Raw genomic sequence first — 23781 nt, 5'->3', positions numbered from 1 at the left:
CCTAGATTTTTACATGAGAGAGAAATAAACTTAATTTTGTTTAAGTCCCAATTATTTGAGGTTTTCTGTCATAGTAGGATCTAATTCTAACTAATACAGCTTCCCATCACACTTAGAAGAAAACCCAAACTCCTTACAAAAGCCTGGAAAGTTCTACACGATCAATTCCCACGCCAGTACAAATCCCCACCATTCTCCCCTCACTCACCATGCTCCAGTCACTCTGGTTTTCTTTTTTGCTGCTTCAAAACACCAAGTTTCGGGGTGCCTGGGTGGCTCGGTCGGTTGAGCATCTGCCTTTGGCTCAGGTCATGATCCCAGAGTCCTGGGATCCAGCCCTACACCAGCTCCCTGCTCAGCTGGGAGCCTGCTTCTCCCTCTCCCGCTGCCTGCTGCTCTGCCTGCTTGTGCTCTCTCTCTGTCAAATAAATAAAAACAATCTTTTAAAAAACAAAAAAAAACCCACCAACTTTCTTCATGCTCTAGGGACTTTGCACTTGCTTTTCCCTCCGTTTGGGTTGCTCCTCCTCAGATCTTCTTATGGCTGACTCTTTTTAGTAATTGAGGACTCACCTTAAATATCACTGAGAGACATCATTAGAGATGGTTACCCCGACCAATCTAAAACACCCAACAAGTCAGTCTCCTTTACAATACCTTATTTTAATTATCTGCGTAGGACTTATCGCTAACTGATGATTCTTTCATTTGTTTATCGCCTGCCAAGACTATACTTTCAGGGATCATTTCTATAGTTTGTTTATCGTCTGCCTCCCCCTCCTAGCATGTAAAGCTCCATGAGGATAGGAATTTTGGTTGTTTAGTTTACTGCTGGACTTCCACTCTCTGGAACAGAGCCTGAAACCCATTAGACATTCAGTACGTTTGTCAAATACGATTCCATGGATAGTGTGGTGGTTAAAAGCAGGGTTTCTAAAGTCAGACGACCCACATCAGAATCCTGGCTGGGCCACGTACCGGTCGTGTGACCTACCTCAAGTCGTATAACCTAAACTCTGTACAATGAGATTTCCTGTGGCATAGGGTAGGAGTAAATGAAAGAGCATTTATAAAGCACTCCCTCTCCTCCCTCCCTTCCTCTGAAGGCTCCCTTCTTTTCCTCCTCCCCTCGGTCCCTTCTGTGGCCACTTCTCTTCTGCTTTTCGTACCTCTCTTCACAGTCTAGCAGAGACTGGGTCTTTAAAATTTGGCGGGAATTAACGTCATCCTTCAGGAGGACCAGGGCTGCGCAGGCGCGAGACACCTACTCTTTCTCGCGCTCTAACTTTGCAGCCTCGACAGCCAATCAGAGTTAGCGTGGGAGCACGTGTTCCGAAGATTCACCAATCGAGTCTGGGAGGCGGGCCGCCGTGGAGGCAGTGGCGAGAGGGGGCGGGGACAGGGAGAGGGCACGCACAGTTCTCGCGGCAGTGTCCCTGAGGGCCAATGGGGGAGGCCTGAGGGTGAAGGCGCTGGGGCGTGGCGTCGGCGGCTCCCGCAGCCCAAGGCCGTCCAATGTCGAGCCAATCAGAGTGAGGAGGTGGGAGGAGACTAACCAATCAGCGTGCAGAAAAGGCAAGGCAAGGGGTTGAAGAGTCTCTCGCGGACGTCGCCGGCTCCCTAGCTACTGTCAGGGGAGCCGGGCGTGCGGAGGAGGCAGAGGAGGCGGGAAGGCGGCCGTGGTTGAAGGGACGATTGCTGACTTGCAGGGAGGAGGTCCGAGGGAGCGGGCAACCATGGTGATGGCGGCGAAGAAGGGTCCAGGCCCAGGTGGCGGGGTCAGCGGGGGAAAGGCGGAGGCGGAGGCGGCCTCGGAGGTGTGGTGTCGCCGGGTGCGGGAGCTGGGCGGCTGCAGCCAGGCGGGGAACCGCCACTGCTTCGAGTGCGCCCAGCGCGGGGTCACCTACGTGGATATCACCGTGGGCAGCTTCGTCTGCACCACCTGCTCCGGCCTCCTGTGAGTGAACTGGCGCGGGGTAGGGGAGGAGGGAGGACCGGGAAGGGGCTGCGGAGTGTCGACGTTGGGGACAGCGGGGATCCGGGGACAGAGCCGAAGTAGGGGTGGCAGGGAGGCCTGGGGACGCGCCTGATGCGCTGAGAGGGTCGTCTGCTGCAGAGCTGTCATGGAGAAGGGAAATTGGCAGGGGAGACAAGACAAGATTGGAGTCGCGTTGCAGGGGAAAGGAAGGGCACCGGAGAGGGGGGAAATTCCCCAAGGGAGGGGAGGCGAACCTAACCGAAAGTGGGGGAGAGTTGAAGGGAACAGGGGGGAGGTGTTTAGAGATTTAAAGGGCCAGAGGATGACACACACCTTGAAAGGGAACTCTGTGTAGGTAAGGGGCAAATAGGAAAGGGGTAGAGTAAGCTGGGCTCTAGATGAAGGCGTACTTTTCTTCCTTCTGGCTTGTGCCCATCCTGGAGTGTGAGATGGAGAAACCAATTTAAAATAGGTAAGTTCACCCAGGCTGAGGGCACAGAGATAGTGACAGGTAAGAAGCCTTGGTCACGCGTTCAGGTGCAGGTCTTAATGTTGCCGGGCTTCGGAGTGCAACCCAGAGGTAGATTTCTTACAAATCTTAAGAGATGAGAGCTGATGGGTTACCGTATTAGAGAGCTTAACTTTTTCAAAGGTTTGGGGATCTGGATGAGCCATCCTTAATTGTAATAGTTTACACCTTTAAGCTTCTTGTTGCCATGGCTTGATCCTGGTAGTAGCATCTGGCAGCTCTTTCTAGATTTGGGGGGAGTTTTGTTGTATAATCTGCAATGCAACACTTGGCACTGGCACTGTATTTGGTCATGCCTGAGCTAATTTAGAGCCACAGTTCTAGGCCAGATTTCTGGTTATAGAGTAAGGTCTTTTTCCCCTGTAGGGAATTATTTGGTTAGATGCCTGATTAACATTCGATACCAACCCTGTATCTCTATTCTGTATAAGTTTATCAAGAGATTTATTTTGACTTGTTCAGTACTGTTTTAATATATTGGTTTGTCTGGTTGGTTGGTTTCATATTTAACAAGGGGTGCTTTCCTTGTTTCTTCTTAAACCTTCAGGAGCCAAGGAGGGAGCAGTATTGTTCTTACATGACAGACGGGAGAACAGAAGCAAAGAGAGGTTTACTGATTTATCCAGTGCTATATGGGGGTTGCTGTTTTCAGCATTTGTTATTGGATATTAGTTATGATCGTGGCAGACCAGAAATGAAGATCCGAGTCTCCTAAGATACGGTCTAGGATTCTCTCTCTATGCGATTTTTACCTCCTTTGCCAAACCTCTGTGTTCTGATCGACCTCACTTGTGTGTTATGACTTGGTCTAAGTAAAAGCTATTATGGCTCTGGGGACAATGATTAGAACCCAAACAGGAATGTGTCAGAGGTAGAGTCTTAAATGAAGCAAAAGGATAGAACTGAGACTGGGACAAGTACTCTGAGGAGAGAAGGAGCAAAGTTTAGGACTATTTATAGCAGAAAGAGAAAGAGCAGATTCCTGAAGATCCTGTAATGAAGAGGAAAATCTGATTATAGAGTCTGGGAGCCAGGGGATAAAACTGATGACATATCAGCGTCTAGGTCCTAGGAAGAAAATGTTTGGAAACTGTTAATTCATCCCCATGGTTAGCTGCACAGCACAAAAGATAAAGCACTGACTAAATGGGAGGTCTGACATTATTATCATTATTTTATAGATCTTGGTTTAAAGTATCTCATAGATAACATTTCACTTCTATAATGAGTATCCCTCAATCAGGGCAGAAGGAGGGTCAAGGGATCTGGCACACATTAAAAACCTGATTTCTTTTGCTAGAACAGTTAACTCCTTAAATATCAGGGCACAGTTTGCAGAACTTGGCCACTTTTTTCCCTGTGCTCATGATTGTTGGTCTTTAGTGAAGGATCAAAAAGCCAGGCAACTAAACGAAGCCGAACTGAAGGCGTGTTGACATTATAAGGACAGAAATATCAGAGTAAACTCTAGAAGAAAGCTGTAGTTTCCCTGGCTGTGACTGTCTGCCTAAGTTCTGGTGGTACTTCTCATGTGCTAATTGAAGTTCTAATTAGCATGAGCTAAGTAGGGCAAGGCCCAGGAACCTTGTAAAAGGGTCTTCTCAAAGTATTGCCTGTGCCCTCTGAGGCACCTTGGGAAAGGCTGGGAGCTGGCAGGTGGGCAGTAAACAGAGGCTGTGAGGTGAGGGATGCCTACTGCCGGCTGCAGAGTAAAGAGGGAGCACGCCCAGTTCAGCAGGCAGTGGAGGGGCATGGCTCCAGGGTGGCACATAGACCAGTTAACATCTTAAATCCACATGGTTGATTGCCCACAGATGAGGATTTCGTGGTACTGGGAAGTGAAAGTCATGGTAGGCCAAGAGGCTGCACATTCATTCAGTCAATCTGTCAACATATATTTATTGAGTGTCTGTCAAGCTCCAGACACGGTCTTAGGCACTGGAGATATGGCAGTGCGCAAAATTGTACCCATCTTTACGTAGCTTACACCGTAGTGGAAGCCATGGACTTTAAATCAATCAGTAAATATATAATTGCAGGTGGTAATAAGTGCTGGGAAGTAAAATAAAGCTCAGGATGGGCTGGAGAGTGATGGGAGCTCATGTTGAGGTATGATGACAAAAAGAGAAGAAATAGTCTTTGTTTAAAGGACGAGGGTATGGAGGGGGGTGAGAATTCAAGTACCACACTTAGCACCACCGCCAGAGAAAGGAGACAGCGGGACTGGCTTTATTTTGAAAGCTAGGTTTCTGGTGAGTATGGTACAATTATGTCCACCTCTTAGGGGAGTGGAGTGTTCTGGGGGCAGTGAGCACCATTACCAGAGTTCCCAGCTGGCTGCACGGGCTGATGTAGCAAAGTTGACTGTTGCAGCCAAAGTTGGATTTCCCAAGATCTGGAGAAAATTTTCAATTTTAATACTGGTGGGTGGGTATGACTATGGCTTCATCACTACATGTGAGAGCTCATTCTCATTTTCTTTTTTCATGAGAAGTATTTTCTCAGCTCTAGCAGAAAACCACAGCGTTGGTGTGAGGGACTGAGAGAGAAGCTGCTAGTTTTGGCTGTTTCTAAATTTATATACATGCTGCCACAATTGTAGGTCCCAAATTTGACCTAGTTTAATTCATTTGGTTTCCGTCCAATACCTAGTTTCCTTACCCTGGATATAGGTCCTTTTCATTTCCCCAGTATATACATCCGCTGTGCGTTTGGTTGTGTCTGACGTTTCTACTAGACAGCAAAGCTAGGACGGGGTAAAGCTTGCTGCTAAAAAGTCCTTTTTCCAAAGCAGTGCCTTCAGTGTTTTTTTTCTTGTTCTAGTTTGCCTGGATGCCTCAATGGATAAACCATGTTTCTTTAGTAAGAAAATGGATCCGGAGGCCTGAAATGTCGTTGACATGAGGGATGGGCACTGTCTTTGACACCCAGTTTTTTCACCGAAGTCTGTGGCATGCTTCCCTAACCTGGCTGTTTCGGTCCCTCTGTAAGCCGTAGTCCTTCAGTTCTCAATAATAGTTGCTTGTCTCCTCTACTTCTGCACAACTTTATTCCAATAGTGGGATTAAGTCAGGATTCGGGTGGATAGAGCTGTGGGCTGGGTGCCAGGAGATGTGCTTGACAGCTCTTTCTTTGTGACAGGTTCCTAACCTCCTGGTGCCTTAGTTTCCTCATCTGGCTTTGCTGGTAGTGTTTCCTCGCTGAAGCACTTTTATCTCCATGGAAGAAAAGGCATAGGGTGTTGTTCAATAATTCAGTTCTTTTCCATCTGTCTGGGTTAGAGAGGTAGACGTGTTTCTTGCCCCTGTGTTAGTTCCGTCCCTCCATCCCCTCCCACCTCACCTTTCATCCAAAGAGATGAGAAGAAGGGGGAAAAATGTAGCAGGATAGAGAATGAGCCTGAAGAGGAAGGCGGAGGACAGCAGTTTATCATTGTCACTAAGGAAGAACTACAGGAAATGGGTTAAACGGGGATTTTCAATTAGGAAGAAGTTTCCTAAAATCAGTGAAATTGAGCCTGGGCAGGGTAAGGGGGAGCTCTCCTATTAGGGACTTTTACTAGTCCCGTCACTCTTTTTGGTGACGTTTGGATCCCAGATAAGAGCTAACATGGTTTAGCTGAACCCTGCTCGGAAGCAGAGGACTGGAATCCCAAAAGCAAAGAAACCATGTGGCGGGGGGGGTGAATCTGAACACGAAATATTCAAAAGTCAAGAATTCCCAAGTCCAAGTTTGGCACAAAGGAAAGAACTTGGGTGCTGGGTAGAACTGTTTTTTTCCATTGTTGACCTGACAGAACCTTCTTATCTGAGCAGCTGAGCAGGTCTGAGACTTGCATGAAGCAAGATAGAAGCAAAATATGGGCCGTTGTGAGGGTGATGACCACAGAAAAACAAAAGGTGTGGTATTTGTAGAAATAGTCCTACACTTGATAGCATCAAAGGAAGGGGAGAGAGAGGCCAGCAGAGAGAATTGGGCGGGCTTTAGGGTCCCTGCAGGTCGCTTGGCTGCCAGTAATTCAGGGCACTTCAAAGAGGGATGCAGAGTACTTCAAATGCCAGTCAGGTGCCCCGTGAAACAAACTGACGTCGAAGGCCTCCTGACTGGACTGAGGCTCGAGTCCTAGTAACGGACTTGCTTTCACTTGGAAACTTTTGCCCTATTGTGGGCAAATAAATTTATCTCTGCTTTTCCCCAGCACCTCCTGGTTAGAAATAACAGAATGGATTTGCTGTGATAACCGAAGGGCAGTGTCTCCTTCTAGCTCTCACTTCTTTTGGGGAGAACCTGCGAGTCATGTTGGGGAGACTGGGTGCAGCTTGGAGACTTGGGTCTGTTTGATTCCAGGCCAGTGACTCAGATCTGGCCCCACGCATGACCCTGCCATGTCCCCAGAGAGCCCCAATACCCCACGACCATTTGATTTCAGCTACTGGGAGGAGAGGGGCTCTTGTTTCTAAATTGCTCCTGTCAGCCAGCAATGGGCTCTCTCTGATTCAGAAACAAAACGCTCTGACTCATAGGCCATGTAACTAGGTCCTCTTCCTGGGCTGCAGAATGTTGCCTTGTAGAGAATTTTCCCTGCCCCCAAACTGTGGCTCTAGTTATACATAATCCAGTCTACAGACATCAAGGTCAGAGCCGTGCTTTTTGTACTGTGCTATGGAAACATTCTGTTCCCTCAGATTCATTTGGCCCAAAGCACCCATATCACTTATTTTCTCTGCTTTCCCTTCATCCTATCTTCCATCCCCCCCCCCAAAAAAACCCCTCCAGTCCAAGCTCAGCCATAGGAAGTTCTGTTGTTCTAATCATCCCCTCTAGACTGATGAATGGGTCACTCCCTCCCCCTCCCCCTACAAGGAAGCACACCTCCCTGTTTACACTTTGCTAACAGTTCCTGGTTGTCCTTTCAGGAAATGTCAATGACCTTTTTGTGATAGACTTCGAATCTGTTTTTCTAGTGTTAACATAATACATATTACTTTTCCCGTGACCATTTCTCTTCCTTCCCCCACTGCTGCATCCTGGTGCCATATTCTCCCTGATCCGGCTCTGTGTGCCTAAATGGCACCCACCTGTACTGAGAAGTATCTTTGTCCAGGCTCCTTAGGGTCATTGTAAGCAAGCGCCGGGTGATCAAGGACTACGTCCTACACGATAAGTGATAGATATGATATAGAGTGATAAACAACTGTCTAAGTGCCTACCATAATGCCTTGTATTTTGGCAAAGGAAATATTTGTTAGTGGGAGGTGAAGATAAGGACTGGGATCATAGGGACAGAGAGGTCTGCTCTGGCTAGACCTCAGAACGTCTGGCCTTTTGAGAGGGAAAGGCCTAGGGATTAAGGTGAGCAAGAGCTAGGGAAAGAATATAAAAGGCTGTCTAGACTTCAAAACAAAAGAAGGTCATTAGTGAGAGAGGCTTTAGGAGAGAAAACTGGAATATCTCTGAAATGCGATTAGAAGAGAGTCTTCAGGGCAGTTCACGTTTAAGAGCTATTGTTTGACATGTAGTTACAAAGCCTGGCTTTTGGATTTCCGTGCTTTAATCTTTCCTTGGGGCATCAGTCCTCTTTGATATGGTCTTTTAAAGGAGTATTTTGAACCGCTTTACTTAAAAGTCTAGCGGCAGAATTGCTGAAAAGGCCTTCAATTGTAGCCTTCGGTGTCCGGTCCTTTGTTAGAATCCCACAATCGGTAATTTATCATCCAAAGGGGCTGCCGCTCTTCACTGTTCGCCCTGTACTGTGTCACCTGTGCCCCCTCCCTCGCCCCCACCGCCTTGGCGCCCACGTACTCGTACACTAACACGTACACTGCCGTTCTTCTAGACTCGCAGGGACACCTTTGTTTTGTGGGTGCACTGGTAAGCCTGAATTTTCTCTAGGGTTTCCATTTGGTAAACTGTGTGATCTCTGCCTTCCGTCTTTGCTTTCCCAATGGAATCAGGACCCTCTTCTAGAGTTACTTTTATTTTCATATCTTGATCTGCCCAATTTTTTCCAGGGGAGTAAAAGTCTGAGGAGCCTCACCAGCTGAGACAGTCTTTCCTGCACGGGCCTGTGCTCTTTCACGTGCTGGGCCCGGGGGCTGGTTTATTCACTGTGGTCTGGCCAGTTTTGTTTTCATCTGATGAGTGCAGTTGGTCTACACCAGAGTAAAACTTAAGGGAAAAGGAAAGGGGAACGTGGCTCGGCGCCAAGTTTCCCTTGTGAGAACACTCCAGAGGGCAGTTGAGTGGGGGCAAGGAAGCCTTCTTGTCTACTGTAATCTCCACGGGGCTTCTGTGGGCACAACTAGACTCCCAGAGAGTTAACAGAGCACACAGAGCTGGTACAAAAGCATCACTACAGGATATATGTTCCTGACTCATGCCAATCTCCTATTCATGGTTGAACCTGACTTCCTCCTGCTTCATCGAAAGATCTAGAGCTGAGAAAACCTGGACTATTTCTTTTCCCAGAGATCTCTTCCTGAAAGAGAGGGACCCTCTCCATCCCTACCACCACACCTTCTGTCGAGACAAAGAGGAGGGGCAGGCAGGTGTAAAACAGTGGTAAAACAGGAAATGGGAAGTGGGCACATCTCTGAGTTCCCGGAAGCACCCCCCCAGCCTGCAGGCTGAACACGGAACTGAGGCAAGGGAGAGAAGGCTTCTGGATGGGAAGGCTCTGCCTTTCTCTCCAGAATGACAGGGAACACAACACATTCGTGACTCTCATTAAAAGCCTCCAAAACATTCTCACTTCCCTTCTTTCCTTGAATTAGGAAGTAGCTTTGGTCGGGGAATTCTGCCTGAGCTTAATTTATGTATTGTTTTCTCCTTTCTCCCTCCCCCTCCTCCCATAAACAGACCTGCAGTGCTAACTGCATCGTACTTCTCTTCCTGTTTCTCTCCCACCAGGAGAGGCCTGAACCCCCCTCATCGAGTCAAGTCCATCTCCATGACAACTTTCACTGAGCCCGAAGTCGTATTCCTGCAATCCCGTGGAAATGAGGTGAGCCACCACCGATGGAATGGCTACTGGCTGTAGTTGCCCTGTTGGCCCCAGGGGAGCTTTGCCTCAAGACTACAGAAAAACCCCACAGCTTTCTTTTTTGGTCGAGTTTCTCTTATTTTTTTTAGTATATAGTATATATTGTCTTATGTATATCTGTATGTCCATGAAATCTGAGTTCTACAAATTGTGGTTTGTCTAGGCCCTTGTTAGAGGAATCGGGGGAAGGAACAAAATCTCTGTAGGGGGTGACTCCTGGGCACTCACAGGGAAGACTGCCCCTTGACACTTAGAGGTCCACATTGCTGAGCATTCACAGTAGACTGGGCCGGCCCCTCGAGTAAGATCTCCTGGAGCCAGGTCTACTGACCTGCCCCTCAGCACCCTGGGTGTGAGCCCATGCCATGTACTCAAACGTGGGTTAAACCCCTTCCCCAGCTAAATCTGCTGGCGGTGGGAAGACGCCGTCCTTGGTGTTAGCAGTCCTCCTAGCTTGCAGGTGATTGGTTTACTTGGAGGGCGCCAAGAAGGGAAGGCCTCTGGAGGATGTTCTAGAAGCCACAGCTCTGACAATTGTCTCTGACCCCACCCCATCCAGATTTAGTTCCCCATAATTCTCATGGCCCTCTTTTTTCTTTTACAAGTTGTGTCATAATATGTAATTATAAATCTATTTTTACTTACCTAAGGCACGACCCTCCCCATTAGGTGGTCAACTCTGTGAAGCCAGGGATCGTGTCTGCTTTGTGGGTATACTGAGACCCTCAGGAATGTCCGTGCTCAATAAACATGTATTGATGAATAACCCGGAAGTGGTGTCATTCCCATGTCATGCTTTCTGCCTGAACTCCTCTGTTACCTGACTCCATTCCTTTAGGTTTGCAGAAAGATTTGGCTGGGTCTTTTTGATGCTCGGACATCTTTAATACCGGATTCCAGGGATCCTCAGAAGGTGAAGGAGTTTCTCCAGGAGAAATATGAGAAGAAGAGATGGTAAGGAGGAGGAAAGAGATTGCTACGGAGACGCATGTCCCAAGACATTCTTCAACTGACAGTCCAGTTTCCAGACTTGAATTGGGGCTTTTCTCAAAGGCCAGACTTAGGTTGAGTGGATTCCACCCAGATTCAGTTAAGGCTCAATTCTGACTTCAAAATTATAAAACTTCCTAAAGGACAGTTTGTTCCCAGTCACTAGCCTTGCAGATTTGATGCCCCTCGTTTGGAGAGACATTAGACGGCTTGGAGAGGGGCTGGGCCTGTGGGAATGTGGGGCAGGTTAAAGCTCAGCTGGGTCCATATATGCAGAGAGGCAGCTGGAAGCACATGTCCTAGAGCTCTGTGCTTTTAACCCATTGTTTTATCTGTGGTTTCTGTGTGTTCTGTTTTCCTGGTGACGAGAACAGCATCTCTGCTCTCCCTTGCCTTTTCTCTCCCCATGTGGCACTTTCTGTTGCTTCATCTCAGGGGTGTGTGCATGTTGGGGGGTAACTATAGGGTGGAGAAGGGAATGCAGACAGCAAGGAGATCGATGTGGACAAAACAGCATTTTGGAGTCCCTCCTGGGGTGTCCTCCAGATAAAGAAGATAATTCCAGAGTAGAGACCACATACATACACTGGAGTGGAGAGGATTTTATCAGAAGTAGCAGGAGCTGGCAGGATAGATTGTGAGCGCTTAGAAGAGGAGGTGGCAGAAGCTTTTTGTGGGACTGAAAAGGAGGAACCTGCAGAAACACCTAGAAAAGAAAATGGAAGTTGGGAAATAGGATCACCTGTCCTGCAGCATTATTGACGGGTTATTACTTGAAACCCAAATGGTTTGATGTCAGAAAGAGAAAGGAGAGAGGAGAGAAAAACAGGTCCAAGGCAGAGTGAAGTGAACATTCCTGCAGAAAAGAATGAGCATCCAACAGTAAAGGAGACGCTCAGGATGGGCAGAACTTTGCTGAGTTACGAAATTCCCTTTAGTTCAAAAAAGAGAATCAGTGGGCAAAGGTCAAGGGACTCGGACTGCTGCCACCTGGGCTTCCCAGGTGCCTATTCGAGCATGGCCCACGGTGTTACCCCCTCCTCTCAGTCTGACTATTCTTTCTCAAAGGTATGTCCCCCCAGACCAAGTCAAGGGGCCTGCTTATACCAAAGGCAGTGCCTCCACCCCCATCCAGGGCTCCGTCCCGGAAGGGAAGCCCCTGCGGACTCTTCTGGGGGATCCTGTGCCATCTCTCCCAGCTGCCGCCTCCACCTCTAGCCAGGTAACTCTCAACCTGCCCTTCGAGACTAGTTGGGGATTTGGGAGACAGGGATGTCAGTTTCCTAAATCCAGCCCCCCCCCCCCCCCACCGCCTCCCCTCCCTGGACTTAGCAGATGACAGTGTAGGAGGTGTGAGTTGGTTCTCGGCCCTGCTGTTACCTATGTCTTGGACTCACCTTGGACTCCTATCTTTTAGAAGAAAGAACCCAACAGGAAGTGGTATTTAGGGAAGTCCGAGTCTCAACTTCAAACCTGACCATTGCTCCAAAGAAATGCAGGAGGGACCGGAACTCTGCCTCAAGCTCCAGGGGGGCGGGTCCAACTCTTGGCAACATCCCTGTGTAGCTCAGGGTTACCTTCACTGATAGGCTCTAAAATGTCTGCTTCTGGGAGCTGGTGCGCTGAGAAGACAGAGAAGTTAGGTATATTTGAGGGGCTCAGGCAGTGCTGCCCAGGAAATCTCTCAGTTGAGGGCAGTTTCTCCCTCTCTTCTCTCTCCACTTGCCTATCTGGGGGCAGCCTAGGGAGCCATGCAGGGGCCAGGTCATGTCTGGGACTCCCAAGTACTCTATGTCATGCCTTCTCCTCTCAAGTCTGTCAGTCAGTCTCAGCCTCGGACGTCCCAGCCCCGGAGCTCGCAGCCACCTCCCCACTCCTCGGTCAAGAAAGCCAGTACTGACCTGCTGGCCGACATTGGTGGAGACCCCTTTGCCGCTCCCCAGGTGGCACCAACTTTTGCTGCATTCCCAGCCTTCGGGGGTAAGTGGGACCTGGGAGGAGAACATTCCTACAATGTATACCCCTGACACAAGGCATTCACGCCCTTGGGGTGACCAGGTTTCCCCCCTCAACCCGCTCCCCCCGCCCCCGCCGGTTCTAGCCCCTGTCACGCAAATGAATGTGATGATAATTCTGAAGCATCAAGGTTGGAAGGGTTGGGGTCAGATGAGAGCAGCGGGATTATGTCTTCGAGTTTGACCAGAAAACATCACAGTTGGGGACTCCCAGCGCTTCCTTTTAGAACACTGGAAATCGCCTTTTTATTACCTTCTTTTTCTGTTAAAATGGGGGCAGGGGGCTTGTCCTGTGTTCCATTTCCCCTGCCCTCATCCCAAAGATCAGCAGCAGCCAACAGAGGGTTGAATAAAATGGTATCTAGTTTCCTTTTTTCCTTCCAAGCCCCTTCCCCCACCAAAAACAACTTTTTTCCCCACATGATTCAGCCCAAAGTAGCCCTGACAAAAGTGTGAATGCCTCATGGAGTAAGGATAAAAGATGGTGGGGGGGGAACTTGGGGACCTCTGACATCCCCTTTCCCCCAGCGGGAGTCTGGCCCCCGGCCCAGGCCCTGCCAGCTCTCCCTGAACAGGACCTTGTGCAAAGGCAGTGTCCCATCAGTGGCCTCTGGCCTTCAGAATTAGTGTGTATTATATCGATTATATGTACATTTTATATATACGACCTTTATATTCCCTCCACCTGTAGGCCAGACACCTTCCCACGGAGGCTTTGCCAACTTCGATGCCTTTGGCGGCAGCCCCGGCTCCTCTGCATTTGGAAGCCTTCCTCCAGCTGGCCAAGGCCCGTTCCAGGCCCAGCCAACACCCCCAGGTAAACTCTGCCCTGCTCTCTTCCGTTCCCCTTCTCTCTTCCAACTGCGTTCGGTTTTCCACATCCATACATCACCCTTCATTCGCATCTGCACCAACCTAGAGAGCTGGGCAAAGGAGACCGAGGGGGAAGAGAAGCAGGCCTGGGAAAGGAAGAGAGGGGTCTGAGGAGATTCTTGGCAGGAAGAGGGGCTCTCCTGCTCCATTTCGTCATGGAAGGAAAACAGCAGGAGTTGTGCTGCGTGTGCCTAGGAGATCTCTGACCGGCAAGCTTGGGAGACCCCAGTCCTCGAAAAATCAAGAGTGGATGTGACCTTTCCTCTTGAGTGCTCTGATGGTCCGTGTTGTACGCTGCCCACAGGGCGAGGGCTGGGTCAGAGTCCAAGATAGTCTCCAGAAGTCCTCACTCACCCCTGTTAGAGCAGAAGCCTGTAAACTCAGTGTTGTGTTGTTTAGCAATTGAAAGAGACATCCCCCCCCCAAAAAAAGAAAGAGACCCTAAAGGCCAAGGGCGGTAAAGCATGTGGTTCCTCCCTGAGTCCCCAGACATCAAGTCTCCATAGCCTTGGGGCGGCCCTCTACCTTTGCCCGTCCTGGAAACACAAGAGGGCAAACCGGAGTGCTGACCTGACCCGATGTCTGAAAGCCAGTGACTTACGCTCTCTCTTTCTCCCCTCCCCCACCCGCCCACCCTTGCCTTTCTCCACCCTCACGGCCAGCCAGTCGGATGCTAACTGGAAGTTCCAGCTTTGGTGAGTTATCTTCCCACCCCACGGCCCACCCAAGGTAGAAGCCTATCTCAGGTCCTCTGAGCCGAGAGCTTTGAGGTCTGGAAGGAATCCTTCAAATGTAGCCATCTTCCAGATGAAGCAGTTAAGCAGTTTCCCTGTCGTACAGCCCACGGAGTGGCAGAGCTCGGCCCAGAGCCCAGACTCCCCGACTCTCACTCTGCCCACAGCCTTCCCACTGTGCCACTGCGAATTGTCTGTGTGCTTTTGGGGTTTTTTGGGGTTTTTTTGTTTTCCATTTTTTTGAATGGGGCAAAGAGGGACATTTTATACTGGTAAAAGTTAAAATTCACAAAGAAGTCCTCCTGTTATGAACTTAAAGTACCTGACGGGGTAGCCTTGAAAGTCATAAAGCAAAAACTGTTAGACACAATGAAAATGTAACACAGCAACAGAGAGGGGGACGATAGTAGACTCACGAGATTAATAATAGATACAGGAGATAGACAAATAAGGAAGAAAGTAGGCCATCTGAGTAACACTTGAACAAGTTTGACCTAATAAATATAAGGAGAACTTTGTAATCAAAAGACAGGATTTTCAAACCCTTTTATAATTTGACCGCAGACCAGGAGACACCACATAAATTTCTAACGAATAGAAATTGCTTAGGTCACATTCTGTATGACAAAAGGTTTCCTAAAAGATGTCCCATAACAATGTTTTTATGTCCTTAAAGGCATGAAACAGGGAAAAGATAATTACAATAGGGAAAAAAGACAAAAAACAAATACCCATCATTGTATTTAAAACTCCTATAAGTAAGAAAGAATAGGATAATGGGCAACAGATACAAGCAGCTAATACCCAGAAAAAAAAAAATGATGAAAATGTTCTCAACCTGACTAATTAGGGAAAAGGCAAATTAGAGTAAGATAATAATTTTATACATTATATTCACAAAAGTTTGAGAGATTAGTAATGGCCAGTACTGTGTGGGGAAATTGGCCCTTTTGCATGCTATCAGTAAGAACGTAAGTCGCACAGGAATATTCAGTGTAGCAAGAGGGAAACGTTCCTCGGAATGAGAGCTCGAAAGGAAGCAGCCTGTACAAGGTGGTTATAAATTGGTCCGGTCAGAAATGCATGCCTGTTGGGGCGCCTGAGTGGCTCAGTGGGTTAAGCGTCTGCCTTTGGCTCAGGTTATGGTCCCTGCCACCCATTGGGCTCCCTGCTCAGTGGGGAGTCTGCTTTTCCCTCTCCCTCTGCTCCTCCCCCACTCGTGCTCGTGCTGTCTCTCTCTCAAATAAATAATCTAGAAAGAAAGAAAGAAAGAAAGAAAGAAAGAAAGAAAGAAAGAAAGAAAAAGAAAGAAGTGCCTGTCACGAGCCCTTGCCTAAAGGGCCAACCTTTAAAGGAGAGAAGGAAGGTGTCAGGAGCCCTCCCTGGCTGAACCTGTGGTGAACTTTTGTCCAGTGTCTGGTCATCTCAAAAACCAGAGTCTGCAGCCAGCCAGAGCCGACCAGGCTCCTGCCACTGCTAGGAGCATCCTCATGTTATCTCCCTGAGGAAGGAAAGATCTCTATTTTGCAGTTGACAAAACCGGCTCAACTTGGCCAGTAACTTGGCCAAACCCAAATGGCTGATGAGTGGCAGCTCCCATTCACTTCTCACCGCACCATGATCACGAGGGTGGTTCTCTGAGTGTGACATAAAGAACTACCGGGTATGAAGTAGGGAGAATTGGGGGAGAGGTGGGTGTCTTTTCTGACAAGCCTGGTTGTATTTTTATATTTCTGAGGGGGAGTCTGGAGAGAGGAAGTTTCTAAAACTGCAGTTTCCCCCGAAACTGCTAGAAGGCATATATACCAATCCAGCTGCAGGGAGTGAGGCTCTGGAAGTGTAGAAGAAGCCAACAAGAGCGCAGGTATTCCTAGGTTCCCCAAGAGTGGGCGGAAAGTGCCGGTCGACCCCACCGTTTGGAGGGCGGGCTCTGCCCTCTAGTGTCCGCCAGGAGACAGACAGCCTGGTGGCGGGAGGAAAGGACAGCACCTCCCCTAGCCTGGGAGCTCCCTGACGGAAAGGCCCAGAGCAGGACTGAAGAGTCTGACCCTAAGTGAGGACAGGGAGCTGTGTTCACTCAGAAATTCCACAAACCCCAAGTTATAGCCCAGGAAAGGCCAGGGGCTCCTGAGAATCAGAAGATTCCACACTAGGCTGCTGGCTTCCAGTCTTCCCGACGGCCTGGGGCCTGGAGAGGACGGAGACCAAGTGTGCTCAGTGGCGTGGCAACCTAGCACTTGTTCCTGTAGAAAGCCCAGGGGTTGAGGAGGGTGGCGAAGGCGAGCACTGGCACTCAGGAAGCAGCCCACCCTTGGAACCTCGGAGCGGGCCAGCCGGGCCTGGGCACCTGCCTTCCCTGCTGGACTCAGCTTCTCGAAGTCAGAGCCAGAGATGCCTAGCACCGGGAAGATCCCCTTAACAAGGGCTTTGGCTGAATACAGCCTGACCCTTTAGGGAAGGAAGAACATGGAGCTTCAAACGATAGTTCCGGGGCCTCCAGAAAAAAGCCACAAACTTAGGAGAAACCAGGCTAAAGCTTGAGGGGGCCAGGGAGAAACACAGATTTGAGAACCAGTCTGGCTTGGCCCTTCCTCCCTTGCCTTGTGTCTTCATCTTTTCCTTGCCCTTCTTCCTCTCATCTCTGGGGGCTGGGAAAGTATCTTCCCTTGTGACGGTTACCCGCTCATCCTTTCCACTCTCTACAGTGTTTTTACCCTCAGTTTTCTTCTCTGAATCCCCCCCTCCACTCTCTCCACCTCATTGCCCCTTCCCCACAAATAGGTTACCCAGCCTCCAGTTTCTGCAGCCCCACCCGGGTTCGGCTGCTGTCTCACCTCCTCTCCACCACCGTGCCCCCTGGGAAGAGGAGTAAGCCTTCACTTACTCACTTTTTTATCATCCTAGTTTCTCTTTCTCTCTTTTTTTTTACGTGCTTGACGGCATAATAGACATACCACTCTGTACCCTGATTTATGTTTTAATGGAACAGCACTGCTAGATTTTTTTTTATCAGCACACAAACAGCTTCCTCATTGTTTTTTTATGGCTGCACAATAGTCCTCCTTATGTATACACTATAATTTATTTAATCCGTCCCGTGTTGATGAATATGTGGAAGAATGATGGATATTTAGTCTTTTGCCATCAAACAGCGCGGCTGTTAATTACCCTGCCTGTGTCATGTTTTGCACGTTTGCAACTTGTATCTGTGAGAAAACTCCTGGCAAGGGAGCTGGTCTAGAGGGGGACACAGTTGATACAGAAATGAATTATGTCACTACAAAGATGTCAGGTGCCGTAAGGGCGAAGAACAAGGTGTGATGAGAGGAAAACCAGGCTCTAATTCAGACTGAGGTCAGGGAAGGCCCATCCGTTAAAGCCCAAAGGGTCGGTAGGGCCATGGGTGGGGCCTCCTGTTCGAGGCAGAGGCAGAACACGTGGAGAGGCCGGAGCTGGAGAGTCCAGGCCTTCTTCACTTGTGCTTACGACCTGAGGCAGCCGTCACATTTCCCTTGAGACCTTGTCTCGTTTCCCTGACCCCGGAAATAGTTTCTTTTATCATAGGCAATGATGCTACCTCATGTTCATGTACGCTTTACAGATTTCAGAATACTTACTGAAAATACGTACCTCGGCGGAGGGAGGGTGTCTCACAGCCATCCTACGAGAGGGCAAGCAGAAACGGGCTCGGGAGAGGAAGGTGGTTTGCTCAGGTCAGAGCAGTAGCAGGGGTAGGGCCCTAACTGCAGTCAGGTTCCTCTCAGTCTACCTCTCACATAGTCATTCAGCAAACAATTTCTGAGCACTGGCATGTGGCAGACATCACGCAAAGTGTGTTTCCCTTCGGTACAAGTCTTCCAGCACTCAAAAAAATCAAGCCTTTTCCGTTTGTAGCCTCATTTTACCCTCTCAGCAGCCCAGAGTGGTTGACCGGATCCCACCATACAGATGAGACTGAGGACACGCAGATAAAGAGGCTTTCTCCAAAGGACAGGGATTTCCTGGACTTGCTCCTCAGGCTGTTTCCGTAGCCTCCCACGCGGGCTCGCCCTCAGTGCTTTTTCTTTTTAAATGTGAGGACCAGAGAGGGCAGAGGAACCCTGATCGAAACTCCTGGGCTATGGTGGCCTCCCAAGAGGGGGCAGCTCCGGTGGGAGTGGGAGCTGAGCTGTCCCACCTTCCCTGAGGGGCTCCCGAGTGTCTGGGCCTTTCTGCCCTTCACAGCTCCTCCCCCCATCCCCTCTACCTGCCCCTTCCTGGGATTTATCCATAAATGGAAATGCTGGTTTGAGGAAGGTCAGACATTTCCACGTCTTGAGGAAAAAATGGGACCTGCAAGTCAGACCAGAGCAGGAGGGACACTGACCTGACACGAGGGCTTTCTCTGGGCAGCGGCGGCTTTGAGCACTAGGGAGACTGACAAAGGCTGAGTACCATGTTACCTGGAATCTTGGCGGGAGTCAAGGCCCTCTGAACCGGGTGATCCAGGGGGACATGGGCTCAGAGAAGCAGTGGGTGCACTCATGCCATCACTCTGCTACGTCTCCCCTGCTCCCCCCACCTCCATCTCTTCTCCTGCCCATTCCTTCCTGCCTCACCCCAGCACTCCCTGTTCTGTTTCCCGTGATTGCCCAGGGAGCAGCCAGGTGACTCCATTTGCGGCCTCTCCTCTTGCACCTGCCAGTCAGCCCAACAGCCTCGCAGATATGGGCAGCCTCCTGGCGCCCGGAACATCAGCTGGAGGTATCCCTAGCAGGTAGGTCCAGACACTGGGGCTGCAGAGCCTTGCTTTCCCCAGCTTGCTCAGCTCCTCCCATCGGGCAGGACAGGGTTTGCCATCTCCTGGTCCCTTGCCCCGCTTCTCCCCTTGATCCCCGGTGCCCTGCGTGCTGACTTCTCTTCCCACATCACAGCATCTTCGGGGTGGCCGGCCAGGTCCCCACGCTCCAGTCGGCCCCAGCTGGTGGAGGCGGCAGCACAGGGCTTGCCTTTGGAGGTGAGTCTTGCCTGTGGAGACCCAGGGAGGGGATCCAAGGCCAAGAGGAAACTGGGGACTCTGCAGGGAGGGGAGGGGGAGGGAGGGGAGGGGAGGGGAGAAAGAGCACACCAAGATTGAGAGGAATGCTGTCATCCGAGTATTAACCAGATGAGAAGAGTAACCCTCTCTTCCTCCCACCTCTACCCCCTTCCACCCTGAGCAGCCTTCACCAACCCTTTCACAGTCCCTGCTGCTCACCCCCAGCTGCCTTCCACCAACCCGTTCCAGCCCAACGGCCTGGCCACAGGTAAGCCTCCAGACTCTGCCCTGGCCCTGACTCTGTCCAGGGCGCAAATTCTTCTCTCCCACCTTTTCTCTTCCCCTCTCTCTCTGTCTCTGTCTGTCTGTCTCTCTCCCTGTCTCACACACATAGACCGTCAGGAGGAGTGGCAGGCAGCCTCAGCTGGCAGCTGTAGTCCTGAAATCAGTCCCCCTCTCACCCTTCACCAGGCCGGACCAGGTTGAATTTCCAGGCACCCAAGTCCCAGAATCAGAATTTCAGAATTACAAAAAACAGACTGCTACTTACCCAAGCCAGTTCTTCCGGTTTAATGACTGATGCGGCAGTGACTCTCCTCGCCCCTCAGCAGTGCCCCCTGCCCCCAGGCGCCCAGCCTCTCTCCCTTCTGTGTCCCACCTGCAGCCTTGCCCCCGGTCCCTGCTCTCATCAGCCGGACTGTTGTGATCTCCTCACTCCCTATTCCTCCACAGCCTCAGCTCTTCTCTCTTCAGAGGCATGCTCTCCTCAACCCACACCTGCCTTTTTTGTTGTTGTTCTTAAAAACCTTGAGGCCAGGGGCGCCTGGGTAGCGCAGTCGTTAAGCGTCTGCCTTCGGCTCAGGGCGTGATCCCGGCATTATGGGCTCAGGGCGTGATCCCGGCGTTATGGGATCGAGTCCCACATCGGGCTCCTCCGCTGGGAGCCTGCTTCTTCCTCTCCCACTCCCCTGCTGTGTTCCCTCTCTCGCTGGCTGTCTCTCTGTCACATAAATAAATAAAATCTTAAAAAAAAAAAAAAAAACAAAAAAACACAACCTTGAGGCCAGGAAGAGAGACTGGTAGCACCTAGCACCACTGACCAGCGTGGCAAACCCCACTGCTGAGAGCTTCACACCCCTTATTTGCTTTTCCCAGCAGCGCTAGGAAAGGGGCCGGGCTCACTTTTAGAGATGAGACCACTGAGGCACGCAGAGGGCTAATACTTGGCTTTCGTTGGTGCAGTTAATAGGTAGCAGGCAGCAGACCCCAGTTCTGGGCCACACCCCTGCTCGTTACTGCTGTGCCCTTCGTGCCACAAGCCACCGTGGGCAGGAAGAGGGCAGGTTTGCTAGGTTGCATGGAAGCTGAAGACTTCCATGGCTCACTCAGGATACTTCTAGTGGGTCCCTCTGGTTAGGGACACATTCTATCCCATGTCCCCATCTTGGAGAGATCTAGGAAGAACTGTTCTCCAGCCTGCATTCCAGGACCTCGCCTGAACTTCATGTCCTCGTTCCACAGGGCCCAGCTTTGGGATGAGCAGTGCTGGGCCTGGCTTCCCCCAGACAGTGCCACCCACCAGGGCCTTTGTCAGCACCTTCCCATCACCACTGTTCCCCCCACAGACCTCCATGACTCAGCAGCAGAATGGTAAGGGATTCAGACCACACCCTCCTTTCTTACCCCTATTCCCCACCCCCAGGGACTGTGGGGATGTGGGGGGTGGCAACTGAATATTAAGACTATTAGGGAGCCAGACAGCTGAGCTAGTTCCCTTTTGGACCAGTAGGGGGGGCCAGAGAAGCCACAGACCCGCCTGTGTCCTCTGACTCTGCTCCACACCCTTCTTCCCGGTGGTTACAAAGACCTGCTCTTGCTGCCCCGTAGGGTGTAGTGGGTTCCTGCCCCGCAGGGAGGCCCAGCAGAGAGGCCAGCAGCAGCATGAGGGGCAGGGCTTATGTCCGCTGAGTTTCTGCTCTTGCTTCCCAGGCTCTTCCTTCAGCGATCTAGGATCAGCCAAGCTGGGGCAGAGGCAACTGAGCCAGCCAGCTGGGACCTCCACCAACCCCTTCATGGTGAGTGCCGGTGTGGCCTTGGTGTGGGGTATGGCCTCTCTCTGGGGGCTGGGGACAGAATCCTTCGAGGACAACAGGGCAGTGTGGGCTGGAAGCCGTGCCCCTCCTTCGTGAAGCTCTGCCTTGGCCACGCAGGGGGTGAGTGGGTTAGTCAGTGGGCCCTATTGTCTCCCACACTCCCCTGCCCCCCACTTGCCTCAGCCCACTGACTTTCCCACAACCCTCAGCACAGTAATTCTGGGGGAGAAAGGAATCCTGGACTACATCTTTTCCCTGGCCTCCAGCTCTTCTCCCCTGATCCCCTAATTTGTGGTTGTTGTTTCTTTCCAGACTGGATCCTCATCAAGCCCGTTTGCCTCCAAACCTCCAACCACCAACCCATTCTTGTAGCACTGTGTCCTGGGGGGGCCTCTTCCCTGCCCTCTGGGGCCCCTCTGTTCCCAGGAGCTCTGGTGACCATTTGCCTGTGGCATTTCTGTGGGTCTGAGACCAGAATGGGCCTTGTTTTGCAGGGAAGGGGTCTTGGGGATAGTGGAGGTGCTAATGCTTTGCTTGGGGCTTGCAGATAAAAGGGCAGCTTCCCGGGTCAGCTGCCCCCAAGGCTTCCTCCCATCCTCCCTCCAGCCCCCACCTAGGCAGGAGGCCCAAGAGGAGAGAAGGCAGGGCCTGGCCTAGAGGAGTGATGGTGTTTGATTTCTCAAATTATTAATTATGATGACAATAATCCTCCTCTCCTGCCCTTAGCATACATAGTGGTCCCTTCACTCCCAACCATGTGGGCAGAGGAAGCTATGCGTACAGACCGATCAGCATTCCCCTGTGGGAGCAAGCCTTCCCCCATTCCCAACTTTCCAGTGCTGGGCTCCTTGTGGACAGAAGCACAGTGGGAAAAGTAGGGTCAAGTTGGAGGTGAGGCATGGTGTTGACCTGGGACGGTGATCAGATAGGCTGAGAAGGCTGGGGGGGGGGGGCGGGCACAGGGTGCCTTTGGTGCCCTGGCTTGGGCCAGCACCCCTTGTCTTCCCACCCCCACCAGGCCAGGAGGCCCTCCCTGGTTTTGCTTCCCCAGCTCCCTCCCTCATCCTGGGTACTCAGGATGAATAATAGTTTTACCTACGTACTTAGACATGCCCAACTCCTGTCAAGCACTTTAGTTTGCTGTGGTGTCATGTTTGGATACCAGTGTTTTATATTTATACATAGAGAATTTTCTAATATAGCCTATTATATATATACACACACGCGCGCACACATAGAGATATATACACATGCCGCCATTCTCCTGCTCCCAGACAGCTCTTTGACATGGGGAATGGAATGGATCCCCATCTGTGCCTCGACCAGCAAAGCCGGAGCTCCAGAGGGTGGCGGGGAGGGCGGTCACAAGTCCTGACCACCCCAGAGCCTGGGCTTTTCCAGGGAAAGGCTTTGTGCAATTGGCTGGTTTTCTCCTTTCTTTTCCCCATGTGCCTCCCCCACGCCCGAATTCTCTGCACCAAAGCTGTTGCAGGCAATGTTGGAAAAGAACTGCATTTGAAAGAAAAAGGAAATGGCTGTCATGGTCTCACTTTGGGTTAGTTCTAGGGGCCCCAGTGTGACTGCTGGGTCGGTGAAGAGCCGGAGTCCTGGTTAGCAGTGGAGCCGGCGCAGTGGGAGTCAGGTGGCCGCAGCGAGGGGGTGACTCCCAGCGGGAGGGTCAGTGGACGGAGGACGGACGAAGTGGGACTGAGACAGAAATGGTGGGATCCGAGTACAGGAGCAGACGGCTCCCAGGTCAGCGCACCCTCAGCCCCTCCCCAGACTGTGTTCACCTGAGGGTGTTGTGTGAACAGCCGTGGTGTCTGGGCTGTTTGTGTGGTGACAAGGTAGCCGGTGTGGGTTAAACACCTCACGTGGCAGAGGAGAGGCCCGGCATTCAGCCTTGCTGTCAGGAGACTGTTCCTCCCTTTTCTGCATTGCACAGAGACTCTGGCCCTTCAGCTGTTCATTCTTGGGATTCTCTGGGTCTTTCCACCCAATGACCTTTAACAGCAAGGAGAGGTGGGGACTGTGTTATCACTTTATTTACTTTGAGGATTTCTCTAGAAATATTTCTAGCTGCTGCTATTTGCCCAGCCAGGCGTGGCCTCCCCACCTTTGCAAGGCTCAGAACCCATCCTGTCTTGGGTCTGTGTTCCCATCCTCTCAGCCCCTTCCCTCCTTCCATCGCCTGGTGGAGCTCCTAGGGTGAACCACCATCCATGGATTTTTCATGTTCTGCCCCCTTCTTCCAGTATTTTTCTGTCCCCCTTGATTACCTCTCTGTCCCTGTCTCTGTTTCCCATTTTCTCTGCTTAGAGCCAGGAGGGGGAGGAAGCTGGTCTGTTGTGTGGGAGCAGGAGGAGCTCCCCCCCCCGCCGCCCCCCAACTCCCTTTCCCAACCAAAAGCACTGAGGTTTGGAGGTGAAATTGAAAGTCCCTTGCTGCAAGTTTCAGTCACACTCCTGCCCCTGCCGTTTCCCAAGGATCTCCTTACTGCTTGGTGTCGG

At 50.9% G+C, this 23781-nt stretch overlaps 1 protein-coding gene across 1 annotated transcript; it reads left to right on the top strand.

Moving 5' to 3' along the window:
- Positions 1–1574: 1574 nt before the first annotated feature.
- On the top strand, positions 1575–22798 carry AGFG2 (ArfGAP with FG repeats 2). Its single transcript, XM_026516121.4, has 13 exons — positions 1575–1957; positions 9417–9510; positions 10388–10503; positions 11608–11761; positions 12354–12519; positions 13246–13371; positions 14090–14122; positions 18797–18917; positions 19075–19157; positions 19363–19446; positions 20700–20828; positions 21168–21253; positions 21584–22798. The coding sequence occupies exons 1-13, from the start codon at positions 1737–1739 to the stop codon at positions 21641–21643; spliced, it is 1473 nt and encodes a 490-aa protein (XP_026371906.1). The 5' UTR covers positions 1575–1736; the 3' UTR covers positions 21644–22798.
- Positions 22799–23781: the final 983 nt, after the last annotated feature.

Source organism: Ursus arctos, unplaced genomic scaffold (genome assembly GCF_023065955.2).
Source record: "Ursus arctos isolate Adak ecotype North America unplaced genomic scaffold, UrsArc2.0 scaffold_2, whole genome shotgun sequence".
NCBI classification, from domain to species: Eukaryota; Metazoa; Chordata; class Mammalia; order Carnivora; family Ursidae; genus Ursus; species Ursus arctos.
The sequence above is the reverse complement of the archived record's forward strand: the minus strand, read 5'-3'. Positions and strand labels throughout refer to the sequence as shown.